The sequence below is a fragment of the Kryptolebias marmoratus genome, linkage group LG12 (genome assembly GCF_001649575.2).
Source record: "Kryptolebias marmoratus isolate JLee-2015 linkage group LG12, ASM164957v2, whole genome shotgun sequence".
In the NCBI taxonomy this organism is placed as follows: Eukaryota; Metazoa; Chordata; class Actinopteri; order Cyprinodontiformes; family Rivulidae; genus Kryptolebias; species Kryptolebias marmoratus.
In genome coordinates, this window is record NC_051441.1 from 7,034,209 (window position 1) to 7,059,546 (window position 25,338).

The window sequence follows — 25,338 nt, forward strand, 5'->3', positions numbered from 1 at the left end:
ACATTAAATGCTTTGTTAATAGAAATTATCCTAAAGGTACTCATTGCAAATGATGAAATCAAATCTAAAAAATGTGATCCTGAACTATATGAGATGATTTATCACATACAGTATATTGATTTGAAATTCTGCAGGTACGCACTCAATGTAAACAAAGAACTTTTATCTGCATACTTTATTCAAAACTTTTTGATTCCAAATAGCTCTTTGATGGACATCATCACTCCTGACCTATTTTCAGCCACTTCAGCTGTTTCTAAATTAAGCTTACACATTTTTAATGTAGGAACACATGAACTATAGAAATGAGGACAAAAAATGCTTGTTTTGTTTCTTACTTTATGATTTTTATTATATTTTTTTAAACTGGTCTTTATGACATTGCATTGAGTACCTTTAACTGTTTAAAGGGTCATTACACCAGACGAAGCAACAAAAAATGTCATGGATTTACAGAAAAACTCCACGCTGATCCACTGTAGTTGAAATTTTTAAAAGGAAAATTTATTTATCGCATGTGAAATAATATTTAAAATATAAACACACTGTAATGCAGCATTTTTTTCATGCAATGGGTAAATATCTTGTGAATTTCTCCAAGTATCTTACAGATTTCTAATGTTAAATATAAACAGCTCAATTCTTCTGGTCGATATCAACTTTTAAAATGACTGTTGTGAGAATATACTTTACTTCTGTTTGTTTGTTTAAACTATACTGCCTTTCAAGGTGAAGTAAAGAGAAAAGAAAGAGAAAAAAAAGCAACAGCATTGTGATTGCGAGTCCATGTGTGCACACATCTATATTAAAATCAAGTCATCGTTTGGATGGCTCTGATCAAAATCAGGGAGAGTGACGCTTTATCTCAGTGCTATCTCGGGTTATTTGCTTTGTCTGAAAACATTAGATAAGGAAGGAGAGGAAATGACAGCAGGGGATGATAAAAAAAAATTCAATATAGAAAACATGAAAAAAGAGGTAAAAAATAGCTTCCCATTTACTTTGAAATTTTACCCATCTTAAACCCCTGATGGGTCCCCAGGTGGTGCTTAGATCTAAGTCTGCAGGTACTGAGCACCGTTCAGCAGTCCTGATGATGGGGAGGAGACGTGGCCTTCAACAGAAAGACCACACACACACACAGACACACACTTCGCTGTGGGGTGCAGCACATCTGCAGCTGACACACCTCGCCCTGTTCGCCTGGTGTCTTGGATCACCGGTCATGCTGTCCAACACAGTTCCGCCTGGGAAAGATCTCAGCTATCAATCTCCAAGCTGTCAGCTGCACTGACCCTCCGGACCCCAGACAGATCCTTCAGCAGAAATCAAACGGCCCTTCCTCTGCAGTGAAAGTCTGTTGCTGCCTCGTCCGGCTTTGAACATTACCCTCTGAAGGTTGACGGAGTGGGAAAAAAAAAAAAAAAGCTAGTGTGAAAGTAAAATCAGACAACCACAGGGCTGCTGTAGGAGGATTACATATTAATGTTCATCAGGAGGCTGCAGGATTCACATTAGATTTGAGATGTTTATTTAATTACTTGTTGCCATTGCTATTCTCTCTCTGTCTTTCTTATTTATTTATTTCTTTGTGAGCCTCTTGTAGCTGTGAGGCCAGGACACTTTATAATGTGTTGTTATAGACAGGTTCATGTTGGTGACCTTTTTCCGTGCCGGCACATACGTATTATGCTGGGGGTCTCTCACCCGTCTCTAGTACCTCTCTGTCTCTGTCTTCCCCCAGCCCTTCCCTTGAATTCTAACCTCCTTTTCCTGCCTTGTAAAATCAATTATTATTGATTTCGCTGCACTCTCTGGGGTGGAGTCAAAAGAAGGGACAAAGGAGATAAAACCTCAGGCGGATCGCCCGAGTAACTCAGTTGTACCACAGGAGACTTATCAGATCATCAGATGCTGGTTTGACTCCAGTTAAAAGCACCAGAGAATAAAAGGAAACGGCATCTGATGCAGATGAGGCTGATGTGGATCTCAGAGAGGCTGACGGGGTGTACTGCTTCACAAGTACTTATGTAAACAAATTGGTCAGTGAAAATTAAACAATTGCAGAAAAAAATGGGGCTAAAATACTAGAAGCTGAAGGCAAACATTTAAAAGATGTTTTCACAAGAAATTGTTTTTTTTGTAGTCTGGTTTAGAAGTCTTTTGCACACACAAAACTGTTATACATTATTATATCAGTTAAACATAGAAATTCAGCTTTGTTTTTTTAAATCATCAAGAATTTTGATCTGTATTTATTATCAAATGACTTTTTTTAACATAAATCTTTCAAAAACAAACAAAAAAATAAATCACCAATGCGTGGCTGCAGTGTCTATAGGTGGCCTGCAAACAGTCATTTCCTAAAAACAGCCATTTTTGTTTTTCATAAGGTCAGTTGGCTGTGGTGGCCATCTTGAATTGGGTCGACTCTAAAGTTTAATCAAATGCAAATGTACACCCAATCACTGTTTTCTGCAGGTTTTATTTAAAAATCCATCCGGTGGTTCATGAGATATTTTTGCAAACAAAGAGTTGACTCCAATGTTGGCAGAGTTTTAAAAACAGATCTTTTTCAATGAGTTAGCACTTAAATTATTTTTTTGGCTTAAACATTATTACACCGCCTTGTCATTCAGCAGCAAGTGATAATAAAATCAATCAGCAGTGGCTCAGTGTAGTTTGTCAGAGACTGCAAGTCCTCACTGAAGAGTACCAGAAGAATTATCAATAACTCATGTTATTTGTTAAGAGTTGCATCATTTTACAATATCTTTTTTTCTCTGACATGAGAGAGAATTTAAATTAGGACTCTCTCTGAGAAAAGTCTAAGCTCTGACGTGCTTGCATCTGCACATCCCTGCTCCTGCACCTCCACATCACATGACCAGGAAAAGCCTGAAATAATAACCCTGTCCAGAAATTTAAAGCCCATCGTGTTTTGCTCAGCCTTGGGATCTCAGATAACACTCGTTCCCTGCAGTCAGAAGACAATAAGCTGCAGATTTGTGTGCTTGTACTTGGATGCACGAACCCAGTAGTTCTAAACTGGATAAAAGGGGGAAAAAAAAGGGGGAACTTTATTGGAACGTTTAAAACACAACACCTTTGATGAGTTCCCTGCTTGCATGTTATAGGCACATTGTGCGCCATTTGTTAGAAAATGTTAGAAAACTAACACCTTCAAACTGAAATGGCAGGTGTCTCCAACATCAATTACAGCTGCAAAAAACAAAAAACTAACAACATATAATAAATATTTTAATGCTGTCAGTTAGTCTTTAATTACATCTGAAATTCAACTTCTACATGTTAAACAATGACCATATGTGGGTTCATTTGTGCGAGGAAGGCTCCCCCTAGTGGTGAAATAAATATAACAACACAAAAGCAAACCTTTAGTCAAGAAACACACCAACAATATTTTCAACTGATTTTTAATTTTGTACTTGCATGGATAGACCAACAAAGTATATACACATTCATCCTTTTGAAAGAAACAAATTAAAAGTGCATATATGATAAAAACAATACATATAAAAAGTAAATAAAAATAAATTAACAGAATTAAACAGTTTTATGAAACTACTGAACGTAAAAACAGTAAACATAAACAGGCATAATGCTGACAGAGGGAATGTGATGCAAAATAAAATTAAACTTTGTTCAAACAATGCAGCTTTTAACAATAGTTAACCTGAAACAAGTAATGCATTAAGATTTTAAAAGAAAAACAAATGTAGAAAATGTGCAATATACTGAATTTTACAAAATGCTTAAAATATATTTTTAGAAAGTTAAAAAAAAAAAAATTGAGACATTTGGTGCATTGAGAATTATATAATTTTACAATAGCTTTAAAAAAATGAGACTGACATTCATTCGATCCACAGCTTCCTCGCTTGGCTTGTAAGCCTTACAGAGTTTCTGAATCCTCCATTTTTTTTTAGTGTTTATGTCTTAAAACGAGTCTAAAAAGCTCCAAAGCATTGCAAATGTTTCCATTACGAAGCTCTCCACTTCAGAAGCCACGAGGCTGTATTTCTGAAGCGTCTCAGAATCTGCAGAACCTGAAATCTGCAGGATGTCTGCCCTTCAGCTTCAAGAGTTATTGCAGTAAAATGCATTCCGCACGTAGGATGCATGCTATCCAAACTTTAACAGTTTTACCTTGTTGTGATTTAGATCGCAACATCGGAACGAACCAGCTGTGTCAAAATAATAAGTTTGAGCAGGATTTTTTCATCTTAAATTAGCTTCTGCTGGAAGGCGCTTTATCAACTAAAGTGATCCACGTTTCAGATCCGACTAACTGATCATAAAAAGGGTGCGCTGTTAATCAATCTGTCAGAAATAAACAAAAACCCTGTTTAGAAAAAAATGACAATTAAAATTTCACTAATGTTTCAGAAAAAAATAAATCTTAACTGTATTATCGAATGTTATTGTTCGTTACATACTGTATTACAAAACTAAATTTACTATCTCTATTTATTGCATTTACCTACTTTGATATATATATATATTTCTATTGTAGTTTGTATTTTAGAAACCAACCACATTTTTGATGCATTTGACAAAATGGCAACAAGGGTACACAAAATGACCACAGACGTAAAATAGAAGGCGGCTTTTTCACGATACATCAATAGATAATGAGTCTACATAGTAACCACATAAAGATCATCACATCCATAGTATTATCTCTGCTGGTGTGCAACAGGAAATATTAAACAACAAAGACAATAAACCCACCAGGTTGGTAGGAGCACCTATAAAAATTAGATTAAAAAATGATGAGAAATGACAAAAATAATGCTAAAAACATTTTGCCATTAGGCATTTTTTTTTTGTTTTTTTTTTACAAACAAGATTTTTAAGCTTAATAATAAAGGGATGAAGTATTCTGGGTGTTACAGTTTAGAAATGTGGGAGTGATGTGCAAATTAAGCGGTGGGAAACACCAGCCATGCATTGCTTTCTACGTCACACAGCTGCAGATTCTTGCATAGTTGATCAAATACATGCATTTAGTGTTTTCATGCAATACTGCATTCCTCATTTTAAGTTTTGTACATTGACAAGTTTACAAAAAAGCTATTTAATAATAAAAATAATAATAATAATTAATACACTGCACTGCGAAAAGCTAGAGACCAAGACAGAAAGCCAGAAACTAAAATCAATCATAAATGCATTGATTTAGTTTCTCCAACTGTATGAAGTCATTGTATAGATTTACAGTAATCAGTAAAAACATTATGACCACCCAGCTCCGGATCAGTTCTGATTGGTCAGGTACGGCTAAAGAAGGCCTGAGGGTGGACAACTCTGTGGGCCCTATGTGGTCCTGCTGAGGGTTCGGGGGTCTGCTGCAGCTCTCTGAGTAGGTTAATAGAACCGGTTGATTTATTTATTTTCCTCAGCAGAACACTGAATTTTTATTTTAAAAAATTGGCAGTGTTGCGTGCCAGTGGTCATAATGTTATGGCTGATTATGAAGTACTGTTCAGGTCTACAGCTGCCTTAGGAGCCTCTGAAAGTTGGCCCTTTAACTCCATTTGTGAAATAAATATTGCACTGCTGATAATAAATGTGATACAAAATAAGAACGGCAACATTGGTGATGATACAAAAGGAAAAAAAATAATTTAAAAAAATCCCAAAACGTTTTTTTCTTGTGTTTCTTTTTCATAATAAACTTCTGATAATTACCATGACTTTCATTTACGGCAGCCGTTTGAATTACATTACAGTTCTTTCAGATTTCTGCAGAACTTGCTGCCTGCCGTCAGTCTCTATCTGCTGGGTTTCTTTCTGCTTTGCATTTAAAAAATTAAAAAATAAAAACCGAACAATATCAGCAATGTGGTAAGAATGGGTAGAAAACAAGAAGAGCCTGAAGCTGTTAGTATCAATTCTTAAAAAGAAAAAGGGGCCGTCAAAGTTTGGCCAAAAGATGTGACCTAAATCTCTAATCTATATTTACATTTTATGAATACATCATGAATAATATATATTATGTTTTAGATTGTCAGACAGCCATCTACATTCCTTAATGAACTAAAAGTATCCAAAATAGGGAGCATCACAACCTCAATGACTGGGTTTTGGTTACATGAATAAATTAGTTGTTTGTTTGGTTTGTTTTTTACTTATCTGGCAACTACATACATGGGGAATAAGTAAGAATTAAGATGAGCTCTAAAATGCAAACAGACAACAACTCAACTGCAGACTCTGCAGAAAGACGAAGAGGAAAACCAAACTGAAGCTACAAAAACTTGTCCTGCTTTGATTGCAAAGTGCCATGCACGTGTTCCTGATAAGATAAATGGTAAAAATGTAGCTACAGGAAACCCACCGTCATTAAACACGATGTGTCTTACTTCTATGGCCTGTGACCCAACTGGCTGCTAGTAAAGTGATTAGTGCTCAGACAAAATAAAAATAAAAAAGTACAAAAATCATAATTCCAGCAGATACATACCTAAATAAAACGTTGCTGTTTTAGGAAGAGATCATGTCTGAAACAGATTTCCTATTTTGGAGAGAAACCTTTTGAAATGTTAAACTTCAGACATCGTTTTTGCCTACGCTGAAAAAAGGCTCTTGTACTCATTTTGTTTTATCAAAGAGTAATTTAACCTGACGGTGAAGCGTTAGTCAACACCCTGCTGTGAAACTTTAAGGGAAAATAATAATACAAAACTATGAATGTGTGCTGATCCAGTTTGCTTCTGAAAGGGGAATGCTACTATTCCAGTTATAAATCTAACCCCGCGTACAGGCCATTTAAATAAAACAGTGCTGTTTAATGAGGTGGTGTTTCCTAAAAACATTCTGAGAAGTGTAAACCTGAAAGATGCTACTGATACAAAGATTTACTAAGATCTTAAAGAAAACGTCTGTCGATTTAAAGTGATTCTGTGACTCGAGTTTTAGCCGTTCACCCACACTCAGTCTTCGAACACAAAGCCGATGCTGGTATCTGATGCGAGTATTGCCGGTAGAGGTGGGTCAGTTTTACAATAATAACAGAATAAGACAAGGCCAACAAGGACAGCTGCAGTGACAGTAATCCACCCTTTACTCTTTACTTTGCTCCGAGCGTTTCACTTTCTGACGGTTCAGAACGCTCAGCACAAACGTCCATATTTGGACAACTTCTCTTTGAGGATTATAGTAAATCAAATGGCTCATAAGGACGACTGTAGCATCTCCTCTGAGGTGCAGAAGATTACGATAAAACACCACCAACAGCTTCCTGTCTCACTGAAACGTGTGGTTACAGTTCTGAATGTCATCGTTTAAAAAACATCAGTGCCAGTGGAGCAGTGTCCTGTTCCAGCACCAGGTGTATTTAAGGAGAAATGACTCTAAAATGACCCCTGAAACATCGAGATGAATGTACCCTTTCACAACTTCAAGTCTAAGGCCTTTGACTACAATATATCTTGAAACCATGAAACAATTATTATCTACCTATCATACTTTATCTGTACAAAGTGCTTCCAAAACAACATTCCTACCCGTGATGCATACATTTAAAGACTTATTTGTTCCCATGTGCAGCATTGAAAGGCGCTTAAGATTATTCTCATCTTGTTCATGGAGAAACAAAAAACAAACAGGTTACTTCCTGTCGATGTGTATGGACACATCTAAAGATATTTATAGAACTTGATTTTAAAGGGTTTCATTCCAAAACACATCATCTTTTTTTTTTTTGTTACAGAAAATATATGTAACTTCAATAAACATTTCATTTAAAAAAAAACTTTTCTATCAAAAGAGTATTTAAAAAAAAACTAAAGTTTCAAAATGTTCAAGAACTTTCTACATTTTGGGAGCAACTCTTCCTCATGGTCTAACCTTTGTTTTGGTCCAGGGCCTGCCATGAAGCATTATATTCATTTATACTAATCCTAACTCTCAATAAAGTTAGTATTGAGTTACTCATGTTTTTTACAGTACTGAGGCTTTTCCTCTCATGTTTTTGACTTAAAACATGCTTGAGACCGTTATTGACTAATTCATGGGGACAAAAGGAAAAAAGAACAAAATTCAGTTTGTTTGAAAATCCTCAGTGAAATCAAGAACAAATCATGTCTAGCCAAAACCATTTTGGAATGAAACTCTTAAATCTGTGTGCATGTCGATGAATGTATTAACTCAGTTTCAGTATCAGAGGCTAATTTTGATGTTATGGTTTGTGTTAAAACAGCTGATGACTTTCAAAAGACCAGAAAGGGGTAAGCACCAACAACCATTTTTACTGAAAAATCATTTCTCTGACCCTAATTTTTTTTTATTTATGCTGCTGCTGTATCTTAAACCAATCTTGATTTTAAGATTCCACAAAGTGATTTGGTCACGTGAGCTTTTTGAACCTGAAGTTAGTTGTGCACCACAACTAATAATATTTTAGGAAGCTTTACTTTGGCCAAACCTCTGAGGTAAACGCCAATACTCAAAGACAACAGTACGCATCGTGGGCTACTTTACAAAACCATAACATCAAAAAATGTGTCTCGAATACATCTGGTGCTAACAGAAAGTCTAGGCACAAAGTAATTAGCTGCATTTTGATTGCTGAATATATCTACCACAGATGTCTCACTGAGGCCTCTGTGCTGTTCGTGCAGGAGATTGCATGCTTGATGACAGCTTTCTGGAAGACGCCATCCTTTCAAGAGGCTTCTTTCCATTGGTGGGAGACTTGCTACTTACAACAGAGGTGGAAGACTTGGACTTCCCGACGTTTAGTAGGGTGCGACTGAGAGAGCTGGGGGGTTTGGAAGACTCCTGTTTCACTGACTTTGACTCACCTTCACAAGTCTCTGTTTGTGAAGACACTGCGTCTCCAGTCTTTCGCTCATCCTCATCTAGCTCCTTAGCTTGTCCATTCTGCTTGCATGTCCTTTCTGAGGCCTTTTTGTTGAGCAAGGTGCTTTTCCCTAAATCAGCAGACCGGCGACTTTCTCTTTGTCGAAGGGCACTCTTGAAGAAGGACAACCCTTTCTCCTCAGATTTGCTGCTCCTCTGCAGGTCTCTGGTGGACACGCTGGGAGAGCGCAGGCTCGTGACGGAGGAACTGCTGCTGGAGCTCCTCACGGATCTCTTTTCAAACTTCCCGTCCCCACTCTTGGAAAGTGAGGAACGAGCTGCACAGCTGCCTCGAAGGTTGTCAACCAGAGGGCTGGTGTGCATGGAGTCTCGACTGAAACTCCTTTCTACCAGTCGTTTCCGGCTGCCTGTGGCGCTTTTCTCAGAAGTACTCAGATTCTTCTTTGCAGTAGGTGAGGGAGAAGCTGAGGACTGAGGTGTAGAGCGAACGCATGGCTTATGTTGTGGTGTTGCCTTGACAGGTTTAATAGAGTCTTTTGTTTTGGAGGGAGTTCCACTGGGTGTTGAGGTGCTTTTCTTAGCGTTTACAGGCTTCTCTTTAATGCTGCTCACCTTTTTGCTTTTTGTAGGTGTACTGGAAGACGCATCTGAAGCAGGGGTCTTATTGGTATAGCACAGCCGTTTTTTGGAGGTCTTTTCTTGTTCTGTTTTGCTGGAACTTTTTGCGGGACCTGTGCTTTCGGCCTTAACGGCAAACCCTCCAATGCTACTTTTTCGTTTCTGCTCTTTGGAGGGGGTAGCTTGTGTGGGTAGCATGTTTTGGTCTACAGCTGTTATCTCGTTGTTGTTTTCTGTTGCTTCATTTTTGTTGCTCTTCTTTTCTACTGGAGTGGGAGCCCTGCAGTACATCATGTCAATGAATCTTTTGTTGTTGTCATTGTCACTGAAGTTGCTCTCCATCATGGACAAAGGCGTCCTGCTGCCAAAGTACCGCTCGTGCCTACTGTAACTGCCAAAACAAGAGGTGGAAACTTTGTCATCGCATGCCTCTCCGATCCTCTCCAGAGGAGGCGAACAACGGGAGTCGAGGGAGAAACGTGAAGGTGAGTTGGATCTCATTTGCAACTTGGCAGAGAGAGACCAAGAAGGCTTTAACCCACTGTCACTGAAGACTAAAGGACTAGCAATAGATGACCTGGAGGACAAGCTCTGACGCTGAATACTTCTCACAAACGGACGGACAGAGAATCCTCCTAAAAACATGGAAGCATTAGGGTTAGGGTTTTTTGTTAAAGAAGAAAAAATCAAAACCAAAAGATAAACAATGTGTAGCAACAATTTTAATATTAAAACTACTAATATTTTATGCAACTAGAGATTTAAATATATGCATAAAGCTGCCTAATGATGCAAGTTGTTTAATGTTTATCATATAAATGCTGTATTGATTCCCAATGACAAAGAGAAATATTTCTGTCTTCTGTCCTCACCATCATCCTCACTACGCTCTACAGGAAACTCCACTGACTCAGCTAGCGAAGCCAGAGAGGTGCGTCTGGAGGAAGCTCCTGAGGCCAAGCTCGCAGGTCTGCTGCCAGGCAACCTGTTAATCCAGTGGTCACACAGGGATGAACTGGTGGAACCTGTAGGAAAGACGAGATCAACCATAGTTTTAAACTCGAAAAAACTACCAATTTCCAATTGTTTTTAAATATGATAATGTGTAAACAACTTGGGATTCACTGTGTTAGAATCATTGGACATAAATACCTTCCATTAAACATTATTGTGATCAGAAACAAGTTGGTGAATGTAAAAGTGTTTTATTATTAATCAAATAAGTCTATTGGCTATAAATACTTCAATATTACATTAGACCAGTGGTTCCCAAAGTGTGGGTCGTGACCACTAGGGGGGGCACAGTGCCTTTGCAGGTGGGGTGCAAGTAGCGGTATGGATGAATGAAAGAAAAAAAAAAACAGTGCCTGAGTAGGCATAATGTAGATTGTCTTGTTGCAATGTGAAGTGTAAAATAAAATTCAGTAGAGTTTGTAAACAAAATATGTGTTTGTCAGGATGAGCGACGTCTGTGCCCAATTGAATTTTATTGTAATCCATAGGGGGGCCCAAAAGAAAATCTTTAGGAACAACTGACCCTAGCCCAAAGCCGAAATGCCCTAACCCCAAAACCCCTCAAACCCTGAGGAGACCCTAACCCTAGCACAGGGCCAAAAGGCCCTAACCCCTTAAACCCTGAGGAGACCCTAACCCTAGCCTATAACCCTATGAATGAAAAAAAAAACTGCATAATGGACAGGTTTTTGACGGGGACAGGTTTTTAACCATATTTTGCACAGAGGCTTTTTCTGAAATGTATTGATTATAGCAAAGTTGAATATTGTTACAAATAATAAAAAAAGAAATATGTTTGAAATAACACTGACAGCAAAGAATACTCTTCTACAATATAGAACTAAAGAAAACCTGTTACACAAAAGTGTTTCACCGTACAGATGGTTTGTAGTTTGTTTTGTTGCAACCTGAAGTGTGAAATAAACTCCAATAGAGTTTGAAAACAAAATGTTTATGTCTTGTTGAACGATGTGCGTGACCAGAAGAAAATCTGTGGGAACCACTGCATTAGACAGTTTGATTTGCTGAACATCAAAAGATATCTACAGAAGAAAACCAGCAATATATCATATTCAGACATGGCTGAGAAGTGGCAAACTATACACACACATAAATGAAAACTAACTAAATAAATCTAACATTTGACCAATTTTAGTCAGAAAATATATAACAACAATAATGGATACTAACCAGCAACAGAGCTGTTTGCCGACCAGGAGGGAATAGCGGTTCTCCTTTGATAGAACAGTATATAGGCTGTCTGCTGACAAACATTATCATCTGCGACTGGTGAAACCTCACTGTCATCAAAGCAGTACCACTGACCATCAATAGAGTTTTTGCAGTAAGCTGTGAACACAAATTGAGATTACCAAAAGTTTCAAACAGGCATCTTTTCAAACCTTAATCTCCACATACAAGTGGTTTGAATTACCAGTGTAGTGGCCTCCGTGCATGTTGCCATGATGGTTGCACACAGCATACAGGTCGTACAGGAAGTCATCTGGGTTTCTTCCAAGGCCGTAGGACCGTCTCCATGGCGACCAATGTGAGGGTAAACTCCAGCTGCTCTGGCTTCTTTTGACTACATGTGGAGCCATGTCCATGCCCATCAGTGGGAACCTCACCATGTTCTGCATCTTCACTCTCCGGTCGCCCTCCTGGTTTATAAACAAGTTTGATTTATGAAAACATTTTTGTCCATCTTTGTTTCATCCCTCCACCTAAACTAAAATCCTTTTTTCCTCTCTTTAACAGGAGAGTAGCCTCCAGTGTGTTAATGTGCCATATAAATGGTGATTTTTATGAAGCAATTAAAAAACAGGGACTCGAGAATCATAAAGATAGCATCTGGTTAAAATACAGAGCTAATTATTCCAAATACCAAGATGCTCAGACATTCGAGACACATTCCAAATCCCACAAACTAAATAAACAAAAAAAATAATATTTTTTTTTTAAAAGCAAACAGCTTCTTCCTTTTAATTTCAAACTGTTGGAACATCCAAAATACCTGTCTGAACCTCTTGAGATGCAGTATAAGCACATCCGGCAGCGTCCACAAGCTGAGCTTTATCCGGCCCTGCTGCAGCTGCTTGCAGTGGGGACAGCGCCAGGCATCGTCTGGGGCCAGCTGAAACACACACACAGCCCAGAAGGCAGTTATGAAGAATAAGTTTTAACCACACTGCTTTTAAAATAAGCTTCACACAGGGTGAGGCCTGATTTTCCACTAGTTTCTCTCCACTCTCCTCGACAGCAGTTTCAAGGCAACTTAAACCACAAAGTATACGCACGTCTCAGCTCCAAATCTCAAGTCTGCTTGAAACGTAGCATTAGGAGTCAAAAACACAGATAAACCACAGTGACTGAAAGGCTTTTTGAACTATGAACAGACAAAAAAAAATAAAATGATGAGGAGAAGACAGATATAATCCCACTAATAGCAAGGCTAATTTAGGATTTATTTTGATTGTCAAAGTCCTGGCAGAATGGAGCTGAAGCCTTTAAATGTACCACACAGCCCAGTATTTAAGTGTCTGTTTTCATTCAGCTTGTTACCTGCTCTTCCTTAGTGTAGAGCTGTAAGCACTGAGCGAGCGTGCAGGCCTGTGGCTGATGGTGCTGCTGTCTGTGCAGGTAAACACTCTCAGCATCTGGAATATACTCCTCCTCCGTGTGTCCAAACAAACTACAGGAGCATCAAGATGAAGTCATTTTACCGAAAAATTATGGAAGGATAACAGGATTTATGACAAGACAGTATTTTGTTATAATTAAATGAACTTTATCTTACAGTAACTATGCTAGCTGATGTATTTACTAAAGGTGCGACACAAATGCAGCTGTTACATTATTGTTAACAGCCAGCAGTGCAGCAGCACTTAGTATGGGCTCAGTACTTGCACAAACATATATGAAACCAGGGGTGGAAATTAGCACCCGCCACTGGCCAAATGCGGGTAAATATTTGTCGAGCTGCGTTCCCCCCATCAGATACGGTTCCCCCTGCGTCTCTGTGCCGCGTACGCGGCAAAAAGCGCGTGTTTATGTTCAACGCTCGTAACCGCCGCGCTGTGCTCGCACTGTGCTCGCGCTGCAAGGGAACTACGGAGACCGTGAAAGGTCAAACAACTTTTTTTGTCAAAGTTAACCCAGTGTTTTGCTAGCGTGATAGATAGACAGACAGACTCTGTTATGGACAATATAGACAATGTGTGGACAAAAACAATTAATAATTAAAATAAATAATGACTTATCTATTAACAGAATTGTTTAGAGGGGCAAATATTTCTCATTAAAAAAACAAAAAAAACATAATTCTTTTAAAAATAAAATGTGCTAATAATATCATAATCCAGAGTAATAAACACAGTTAAGGACTTTTTGGTAAATCATTTTTGTCCCATGTTTTCGAGGGGGAACCGATTATTTTTCAGACGTCTGAAATATTTCGTTACCCTGTGGTAACTTTTGCAAAAAAAGAACAAATGTCTTCAAATTCACAGGACTTGTTGTCCATGATGAGAGGAATAAACACAGTTAAGGACTTGTTGGTAAATCATTTTTGTCCCATGTTTTAGAGGGGGAACCGATTATTTCAGACGGCTGAAATATTTCGTTCCCCCTTGGTAACTTTTGCAAAAAAAGAACAAATGTCTTCAAATTCACAGGACATGATGAGAACTGGATGTTGTTGGAAAATTAATTATCTAATTAAAATTGTTTTAATTAATTTTAATTTAATTAATTATTTTAATTAATTCTAATTTAATTAATTATTTTAAATTATTCTAATTTAATTAATTATTTTTAATTAATTCTAATTTAATTAATTATTTTAATTAATTCTAATTTAATTAATTATTTATATAAAAAAAATTATATTCCACCCATGTATGAAACCCTAAGAGGGTTCAGTCAAAGCCAACATCAACAACTAAGTGCCAACAAAACAAACTGATCTATATAAAAACTGTAAAAAGTAATTACTTCAATGTGACTAGTACAGGCATGCATGTTAAAGATCCAACAAAGTACTTGGCTGATTGGATAAAAAAAAATAAAAAAAACAGCAGACATGTCTGATTGTGTCAGAGGAACATCAGATTGTGATATTTGTTCGGTTTAGAACCACAGCAGTCTCATAGGAAGCACATCTGTTTTGAGTTTGTTTTTGTGTCAAATAGTTTGAAGGATCACACTTAATTTACCAACAAGTCCTTAACTGTGTTTACGTCCATAAAACAATCTTTAAGTTTGAGGTGCTGCTGAACTTATAGTCTTTTCAGAAACTTTAAATTGTCAGAATAAGTCATCGTAATTTTTTGCCGAAAGTCTACCATTCTGCAAAACAGTTTCCAGTGACAGATGAAGTGACGGAAATGTGTGAAGCTTCGAGTGCTTCCAGGTAACAAAGTGGCTCAGTTAGGGAGTGAAGTCTTGCAGCATCTTTTCTCATTATTTGAAGAATTAAAACAGTTGTTTTAACTCACTAGTCCTTGGTCTCTTTGTCCCACTCGACCACAATCTTCACATGTGGAGGTCCCCCTTGTCCACAGGACTTGTATGCTCTGCAGTAAGAACAATATTAATGGGAAAAAGTCCTTTTGACAAGTATTTTTTAACAAATTTAATTTATTATATCTAAGCTTGAGTCAAGAACTTTTTAAAGTTAAAGTTGTGCATTTCAACACGTCTTTGGCTGCATTTAAAGCTTAAAAATGGTCAAGTTTACTCATCTGGATCAAAATAGTCAATTGTTTTTACTTGATTTACACTCTTGACTTATTCTTGCATAATCACATGGATTAGCAGAACAAGTTAAACTGGCATTTCACTAAACAATTAAAATCCTGTTTAGGCACGTCCTCAACCAATCAGGAGGAAGAGGGCAGAACTGCAAGATTAAGAAAGTCTGATGTTATCTGAGTTAACTCCGTTTCCTTCCCAGACCTTTTACTTTTGTGTACATTTTGGATAAACAATGATTTTATCTTAACCCATATCACTTTCACGTATCTCTGTAATTATTACTGAGCGTGTTGAGATAACAATTAGGACTTAAACACAGCACAGTTTAGATGACAAACCATTTCATAAATGCTGTGTATTTTGTAGAAATTACTGTTGTATTTACAAAAAAACTGCCCAATTTTTTAGTTTAGTTTTAAATTTATTTGGTAGAACAAAGATTTGTTTTTGCTTTTTTTTATCAAGTTTAAATTAAACTCAATGCATTTTTATAAAGTCATTTTAGCACAAAAGTCCAACTTCTAATAAGTTACTAAATATTCTCAGGACGGACCTTTCAACAGTTGGGTGACACAGTGGTCTCTCATCTTGAGGAAGGAGGTAGGTAATACCAACAACGCCAACCACCCGAAGACTGAACGGTCCAACCTACACGTTTACAGAAAGTTAAAACACTGTTAATGGTTCAATTAACTCATTTATTAGCTAGCAACAACTCTATTCATTACTGTCAGTATTTGAATCTGTAATAAAGTAACAATCTACCTATCAAATAGTGCCTGATGATTCCTAAGGTGGTGCAATTAATATATGAAGCAGGCACGCTCCTCTTCTTACCTGAATGTAGACCCCAGGCCTCAAGAGATGGCGCATTTTTTCCAGGATCTCTTTTTGTAGAGCATCCCAGGTCACAGTGCGCTCCATGTAAAGTACAAAAGGCAGGCCAAACCTTGCAAAACATAACGTACAGCCTTTATGAGAATCTAACTTATTTAATTAGTAGAAAATCAAAACACGAACCGGTCATGTATTTTGTGGGTATCTCAAGTTAAGGTAAAATCACAGAACACCATAGAAGAAGTGGCGTTACCTTTTGGCCTGGTGGCCAGTACATGCTCTGTTACACACTAAAAGGATCATTTTTTCTGGCCCTAAGTTTTTATTGGGTGATCCAGTTACAGGAGTCACAGCCCCCTGCATGAAGGATGGAGTCCTGCTGATTTCTGCTCCGTACTTTAAATTATTGTGGTTCAGGTTTGCCAGAAGGCTTCCTGTAAAAGAAAAACACACAAATAAAAAGGTTAGTTTTCCTGTTCAATCGTGCAAGTGTGGAAAAGACTTTATATTTTATAATATACATGTCTAAATGACCTCTTTTTGTGCGTAAGCTTTCCAGTTTGAAGGTCTCTGGTGTCTCAAAGGCAAAGATGGAATCGCTCTCCTGAATGATGTTAAGATCATCATCGTCGTCACAAAATGATCGATGGAAGCCGTCGTAGTACATTTCCGTCAAAACAAACTTAGAGAGAGAGAAAGATTTAGTTTCACACTGAGCAAAACGCAGCATTTTTCATTATAATGTAGAGTTTCTGCATTGCCTCAGTTACATTAACCTTCGGTGTATTTTTTTCATTGTGTTAATACGGAGTTGCAGCTGCGCTACAGGAAAAACGTGTTAGACTGAAGTATTACTATCTGACTGCAGGTAGATCTGGTTTTACAAACGCTGAGCTGACGCCTTGTGACTGTAATATAGTCTCTCAGTGTCAGCCCCTGATAACAGACAGGAATAGCACCTGGTCCATTGGGATCTTGGTTTCACGTGACACAGCATCTCTGAGGCGGTAGACTGTACTTTTGAGAGGGACAGCGACTCCGATCCTCATACAGTGGGAGTACTTCCCCTGGTAGACCACCGTCACATACAGGGGCCTAACAAAAAAAGAACATTTAAAAAAACTGTTATCTGTATTTTATATTGTTTCCATGTTGATTTCTATCAGTATGTGGCAATGAGAACAAATATTCAAAACACTAATAAGCATATATCAATTACTATGATTTAAATACAATTCCATTGTTTATTTACTTGTTTCAGGATGTAAACATTTGACATTTCCCAAGGTTTTTTTTGTTTGTTTTAAAACCTTTCCATCTATCTTCTCATTTTGTTCTGTCACTCCTACATTACTAACAATGAAGGACAACTGCAATGCAACACGAGTGGCAAAAAGCAGTAAGTTTTTCAATAATTAATTAAAGGGTGTGGCTTAAATCTACCATAGTCTGTTATTTGACTGAATAAATTAAAAAGAAATGAAAGACTCATAATTTAAACTGTGTGCTCTAAAACGTAACAACCAGATTGAATTAACATAGTTTTTTTCTTCTCTTCTCTGCCCTGAATGTTCACCAATCACTGTGTTTTTATTTGAAACTAAGGTATGTGCTCCTTTCAGACCTGCCTGATGCTCTTGCAACCCAACCCCCCCACCCCTTCCAAAACAGGTTACATTCTTCCTTTTACAACCGCACACCTTGATATTTGCTTCCCACCCTTGTAAACTTGTCAAAACGCATACACATGCACGCTCACACACCGAGGTTGACCTTCGGGGAAAAATGCCAAAGCTTTGAAGACCCTAAATGCAGTGTGTGCAATTATAGGTACCTTTTAAGATAAAAAAAACAACCATGCTAAGTGACATTAGTTAGTCAGGAACATGTAAGAACCTGTAACCCGAGTACTTGCAAACTGGTCACTCCCAGCTGTTTCATCAAAGAGCTGTGAAGAGAAACTCACCGTGTGTGTGGCAGAGGGATCGGTAAGGAGATACAGAGGAAGGGATCAAAGGTGTTGCTCTGTTTTTGACAATGTGGGCAGGTAAGAGAAGACCTGCAGGGGAAAACACGAAATCTATTATTCTCTGATCAAGAGCTAGTGTGGCCAAACCCTGAGAGTACTGAGCCCTACCTGTACTGCGCCTGAAACAGTTCCTGTACAAAAGACCCAGCGGAGAGGGGAGGAGATGGCCCCTCTATGCTTTGGTCATCTTCTTCAATAGGTGGCTGACGAGACACAAACTGGTTTAATTAGACTCATTTATACATGATAATTACACTGGCATTTTGAGTTTATAAGGTTATTTTTTAAGCAACAATGCCTTCATGTGCTTCAGTATTGATTAGATTGAGAGAAAAACAAGAATGATGGGATTTAGATACACCTTCATGGGCAACAAACATTTAAAACTTGTGAGTATTAATAAAAGGAACATAAACTAAACTTCAGCTGATGTTCTTATCCCTCTAATGGTTTATGGATTCACCTTTATGGCAGGTCTGCTGTTGGGGTTTGTAGTGTTCAGGTCCTCGTGCACTCTGTCCAGCAACCACAGCAGAAACTCTTGAGCATCGTGCTGAGCGTTCCCTTTAAACTGCGTGGCATTTTTTGACACAGCATTCTGCAACAAATAACATTGTTCAGTACTACAGCTTCTGACGCAACCTCTCATTTATTCACCTTCAGACGTCACAGAATAAATCTGAGTTAATGACAGATTTCAGTCATGTATGTTCATCAGTATCAGTAGTTTTGGTCTTAGCATACAGCAGAACTGCTTTTATGAAGCGTGCACCTGTAAGACATACCGGGATGTTTCACAAAATTACAGTCCTCCTTAACTTTTTACACACAAACAACAAAAGTAGCTAATAATCTGCAGCTTGTACAGTATTGTGCAAACATTTTAAACCATCTTTGGTTTCTTTATGTGTTGCTGTCAAACAGCCAGACTTCTTTGTAATCTTAAAGTGGTCTTAATCAATCATTTCCCAGGCTTTATTTTCCTGCCCAGTACTTGCACCTGATCATGACAGAATATTACAGTGTGTGCCTAAAAATTAGGAAAATGGACAAGTGGGGGACAAGAGGAGAAGTCTTAAGCTCTAAAACAAACTATTTACAGCAGATGAACATCTTAAAATTAAATAAAATGGAGCGTGCCTAAATATCTAATTTAAAATGTGTTGTTTTCAAAGTTGGTTCATCCCTTGAGTTTTAGGATCCATTTTATATCTAAATGGGTTTGAGTGGCTCAATGAACTAAACTGAAAATGACTGAAGTCTGCGTCCAAAGAAAACTTTGAAAGACTTTCTGAAACCCTGGAGAAATACTGATTATGACAACTTTGTTACAAGAAAGTCTGGCTCCTTGGAAGCAAGATATAAAGAAATGAGGAACCTCTCAATAGTTCTGCACGGATTTTTTTCTGATCATAAATCAAACAATTGTTTTGAAGATCTAAAAGCATGCTGTGACATCTAATCTTAATTTGAAAGGTGTCAGTTTACAATGTTTTCATCCTTACCTTAAAGTCCCTGCTATGCTGAGGTGTATACTCAAATGTCCACAAAGCTCTCACAAGTCCTGACAGCTGCTCGGTCACTTCTCCTTTAGCCAGAGGCCCTTTCTTCTGCAGATGCACACCGTTTGTCTTTGGCTTGTTGTCCTCACCCAGCTCCTCGTCTTTATACTGCTCCAAAACGAGGTACTCGGCGAAGAGCTCGGTGTTGCTGAGGCACTGCAGAATCGCGTTCATGAAGCAGGTATTCCCGTGGTTTTTCAGACCCGACACGCCGGGGATTCTCTCCCCGGACAGGAACCCCCCCAGGTCCCCATCCTCCATGGGAACATCTTTGTTTCCGGATTTAAAAGTGGAGAAGCCTCCGTCATCCTTGTCGTCCTCGGTCTGCACTTCAGATCCGAAGTGTGATAAGGCTGTCAGCGTCCTCAGGACTTTGCTCATAAAACTGCCCACAGATCGGACAGAGCTTCGCCTGAACAGCTTCTTGCTGAAGCTCGACTTCTTGTCCTTGGTTGCGGCTTTGCAAGACATGATGGTTTCCCTTTTCACTCCGACAGATGCTGAACGACGGTCACCTCACTGTCCGACTGCTGCTCCATCTCAAAACATGTAATAACTAACGCTAACTGGTTAAAGTTGCCCGCAGAAAACACCGACCGAGTGTGCTAACTGCTCCTAACCGTAGATACGAATAACATTTCAGCTGAGTTGTTTCGGCCTAAACCCACACAGCATTTCTGCTTCTGAGTTACCTTGTTGTTTTAGCGGTTTTCTGCCCCGCAGCAACGAACCGACATTGAGGTAAAAAAAAACACAAAAAAAAACAGCAGCGTTAGCTAATTTAGCCTAGGCTCCAACAACACGAGCAACAAAAACAGTGACAGTCCCTTCCGGTCGGGAGATTAAACTCCAACTGGGACTGATATTCCGCCATGTCGTGCAGGCAATGATGGTCAAAATGAGCAATGGGTAAAAAAGTAATTTCCTCACATTTTTAGCACATCTAGAGGCACGTTCGGGGCAAACTGGACGAGCTTCGTTTACTTCTGCCGCTTCAAACGAGCGGCGCAGATCTTTGTTTACAACCGACTACCGCCACCTACCGGACTGGGGTGGGAACTACAGTCTGACTGAAAAAAAAACATTTACTTTAGTTGTTTACAATAAGGAATCATTTTTATTTCCAACCCCACCCTAAAAAACAATGAATGTTACACTTTCAGGAGCAACATTAAATAAATATTGTAGTAATTCGTTCGTATTTATGCATCATAACAGCTTTAATGGTCATACATTCTCAGCTTTGGAATGTGAATGACTCTCATCTACAACCACGCTAGATTTTAGAAAGTTTGAAAATCGACTGGATTATAGCCTTTTTTGTATTTTATAAGGTCAGTTGCCTGTTGTGGACATACTGAAATAGGTTGTCTCCAAAAATTAAAAAGTTAAGGAGGTACATCTAAGCATTATTTCATGAAAGTTTCATTAAAATCTGCCCAATGGTTTATGGGGTGTTTTGCTATCAGAGAGACAGAACAAAGATCTGGCACGATCACTCAACGGTTAGAATATAAGTTGGGGATCAATCTCAGCTACTACCACAGCAAATTTTAGCTCAGTGTCTTTAAAATTAACAGAGTTCTAACCACTTTTGTGTGTATTAATATTGCCTTACTGTGGCAGGCATCTTGAATTGAGTTGACTCCAAAACACAGACGTGCACAAGCTATGGCTTCTCCTTCAGCAGCAACAAGCGATAATGATTATAACAAAATTCACAAAGTTCATCAGTGATGGCTGTAATTTGCATAGATGTCCTAGTGATGAGAAAAATAACTTTCTTTATTGGCTTACTGTTTGAATTCTTAATCCAAAGTAAGTGACTCATTATTAATGTGTTTAAGTACACATATGATATTTTTTCTTGTGACTAATGAAAATATCTTCAGCAGTTTTAATTTTTATAATTTATGCTGTATTCAACAGGAAGAGGAGAGACAAAGGACGATTATTTTACAATAAACAAAAAAAAGGATAATATCAGCACTAATGTTGGGAAAAAATGGGATCATTATTACCTTATACAGTTTGGAAAAACATGAATTAATCTAATGTTATTTATTGTTTATTTTTATAAAGACATGTGTTAAGTCATTTATAGACTAGGCTAATTAGCAATAGTTTGTCCTCAGGTGGGTCTTTAACAACATAAATCTAAAATAAGGTTTAAAATTTAGACCAAACAGAATAAAACATTACACAGTTACAAGAGATCTTTGTCAGCTATAGGAAACTATAGAACATGTTCAGTATCACAGAGAGAAAGTTAACAAGACAGAAAGAATTTAGATTTATTTATATGATAGGGACAATGCACATTAATTAACCAGAATAAGCCAAGAGGCTATTTTTCATCTGTTGTCTCTGGGTCCCAATATTAATAGTTCAGTTTGCTTTTAGAACGTTTTAGAACAAGTTTCAGGAGGATGGATGATTTCAGATCAGACTGCAGTTTGTTCTGTTAAGAAAATCAAGGCTTTTGGCTGATATTGTTTTGTCTTTGAAATGATCATTATTGGATCACTGTAAGCTTGCTCATGTTTTACTTAAGGCAAAACAAACAAACAAAAAGAGATCATATTTTTATTTAACATCACCAGTGTAAAACATGAAAAAGATAATAGTTTATAATAAACAATCAGTGTCAGATTTTTTTTTTCAGTTCTTTTGTCTGCCTGAAGGAGGCACAACAAGCCTGGGAAATGAAACAAAAAACTAGGGAAGAGCTTTTACTGGCTGTTCACATCTCCAAATACAGTAAATAAATGAGTGAATAACTGAGTGGTCTGTGTGTGTGTGTGTGCGTGTGTGTGTACATATTTGGTTTTGGTATGCTAATACAAATCTGAGAGGCATTACCAGCGGCATAAATGCATAAAAAAGAAAAGGATGGCTTGTCTTATTATCATGCTGGTGTGTAGCTACCAACAGTATAGTTTTTTTGTAGTGTTGCATTACATTGTTAGTTTGTTTTTAGCTGTGTCAGACATTTTATTTGCAGTAATGATGGAATCGAATCTGTTTGTTAAAATACTAATTGTTTAAATTTGTGCTGCAGCTCTGTAGTGAAATCACACAGGCAACCTTCTCACAACTCGCCTCAGCTGGATGGCAATGCTTTTGTACTCCCAAATCCATTTTTTTTTTCTCAGTGAGTCATCCGGAACAAAACGAGCCAAATCTGAGCAGGTACATATTTTTTTTATTAATAAAGAGAAATAATAAAACCCACTGGAATCAGATGCATGCTGACCTTGTTGCATCCACCTGACACTTGTGATGAGTAGAGTGTGTTATTCTGGATTTAACAGTAATGGAACCTGAGTGGATCGTGAACAAGGTGCTTGAAAGCATTCCACAGCTTCGGTCTGCCATTTTAATTTACAAGGTAATTTGATTAAAATCAAGACTAGCAAAGGATGAAGGTCGTGTGTTCAAACCTCGAAATGATGAGTACAGTAGATGTTAAAACCTTCCTTTGATAATTTAAGTATGATTTAATATAAGAAAAAATGAATGGCACTAGCCTTCATCAAACTCATGTTCTCATAAGAATAACATTACTTACAGACAATAAAATAGGGTAAAAAAACAATGTGAATTGATTAACTAACCTTTAAGACTATCTACACACTAAATGCACAGTTCTTATCAAATCTGTCAGACTTCATTCTGCTTAAGTATGACTCAAAAAGTCATTTTTGTTTTTATGGACAAATCCTTCTCTTGCTATTTGCCATCAACACTTCAAGTAGTTGGAAGCAGCTGGGGAAGTTGTCTAATGATGTGTCCATGGAAACAAGGCAAACGATCACATGTGTGTTATCACTCAACAGCCTCCTGCCTTATCTCGCTGGAGGTTTTAAAATGATATCAAGCTGTTTCAAAAGCAGAAAAGTCTATGGTTTTTTCTCATTAGTGCATCTGATAAAGCATTAAATCTCTGAATTCGTGTATTGATGACTTTGTCAGACTCTTAGAAATTATTTACTCCCATTCGCATCTCTGCAGACACTGATTTATCAGTCATAAAAGAAAAGGACCTCTGTTCGAGGCGCTGTATATTGGCATTTTGCTGGAAAAACTCAGAGCCTCAAACAATCATCCACCCAAGGATCAAGTATTAATTAGTGGGGGGTTTGAGCAGAAAAACAGTCAGTGAAGGATTTTTCTTGAATAAAGCTTTTATGATCTTCAGTGTTCAGCTGCCAAAATAGCTTTAAAACTCATTTTTTTACTTCCTGTTTGCAGCAGGGATTTAATACAACACTCATTATTGTTTCTCCTCAGAACAGATTAGTTATTATTTAATGCGACCTGGCACTTATAAACAAATTTTACTCACTTTAGGAAGTTTAAATTTTATTCCCAGCAACAACATAAATGCCTGAGGACTGAGTCTTGTTGAAATCCTCGGTAATAATATTTTGAGATGGGTTTTAAGTTTCTGCATGTTGATGAATATCAGTACGAGGTGACGCCTTCCTGCGCCTTCTGCCACACTGGTCATGTGTGAAATCCTTTTTAGAGAGAGGTTCATCCTACCTGCAAGCATATAATTAATGTCCTTATGTCTATTTAAAGCATCCGTGCACATGCCTTTCCATTTATGTATGTTAATGAGCAAATGGAAGAGCGAGAAAAGGTTGTTAGGGGCCGAAGATTATTCAAAATATTTAATCATTATCATTTAATGAAACTCAGCCTGAGAGCATACAGTATAGACAAAACTGGTGTCAGTGACAGCAATATTTGAAAAAGACCTAAATGATATATGGTGTCTTGTTTATTGCTTTCTATTATGTTTATTATTTCTGTTGGAATTAAATTCTGAGATCCCTTTGTCTGAGAAGCACTATCCCTCTTGTTTGTTATTTTTTCCATTTTTTTCCCCTCTGGTTAAGTTTTTTTTTTTTTCTAAAGTAGGAGCTAATTAAGCAAATGAAAGGAAAACCCCATGAATCACATTTTGATTGACAGCTCAACTTGCTCCCCTCTGCCTCTGTGAGGATTTTTCTCGGCGACATCCCTCAGCAACAGTCAAATGATGCCTTCAGGTACACTCCGTTAATTCCATCATTCCAATCAGAGGCATGGGGTGTAAAAAAAATAAACAGTTACACATTCATGTGAAAATAACAATGTTCACAGTTAAAAAGTATAATTAGTTTTATGTAAAAAAAAACAACTCTAATTTTAGAAGCAGAAAAAAGGTTTATTTATTGGATTCTAATAGTTCAAAAAGGCACATGAACTTGATTTGTGGCAATAAAAAATATAATAAATACAAAATATACATGTAAAGAAAAAGAAAAAAAGCTCTTACTCTGTTTTGAAGGGCTTAAATGACACAGAAAGCAATTTCTAATTATGGAAGCCCATTTCTGCCACTTCAAAATAATAATAATAATAATAAAAACTCTCTAAGTCAGACTTATGTCAAATGAACTTTTGACATACTGTCTCATAATTATAATGGTATCTCAAAAGCACAACTTAGCATATCATAATTATGACTTAGCATCTCAAAACTATGACTTAGTATTGCACTATTATGACTTAACAACCTAAACTATGACATCATCTCATTATTCTAATTTAGTTTCAGATGACTGGACTCCTCATAATTATGACTTAGCATCTCATAATTCTGACTTAGTATCACATAAT

General features: G+C 37.5%; 1 protein-coding gene across 1 annotated transcript; it reads right to left on the minus strand.

Moving 5' to 3' along the window:
* Positions 1-3,421: 3,421 nt before the first annotated feature.
* Positions 3,422-20,670, minus strand: usp31 (ubiquitin specific peptidase 31). The gene is made up of 16 exons (XM_017429378.3): positions 19,609-20,670; positions 18,567-18,701; positions 18,212-18,306; positions 18,041-18,133; positions 17,034-17,169; positions 16,609-16,756; positions 16,328-16,508; positions 16,075-16,186; positions 15,791-15,885; positions 14,979-15,056; positions 13,045-13,174; positions 12,497-12,616; positions 11,918-12,143; positions 11,674-11,832; positions 10,341-10,493; positions 3,422-10,103 (listed from the first exon to the last, which is right to left on the minus strand). The coding sequence occupies exons 1-16, from the start codon at positions 20,134-20,136 to the stop codon at positions 8,620-8,622; spliced, it is 3,873 nt and encodes a 1,290-aa protein (XP_017284867.1). The 5' UTR covers positions 20,137-20,670; the 3' UTR covers positions 3,422-8,619.
* Between the last annotated feature and the right edge of the window lie 4,668 nt (positions 20,671-25,338).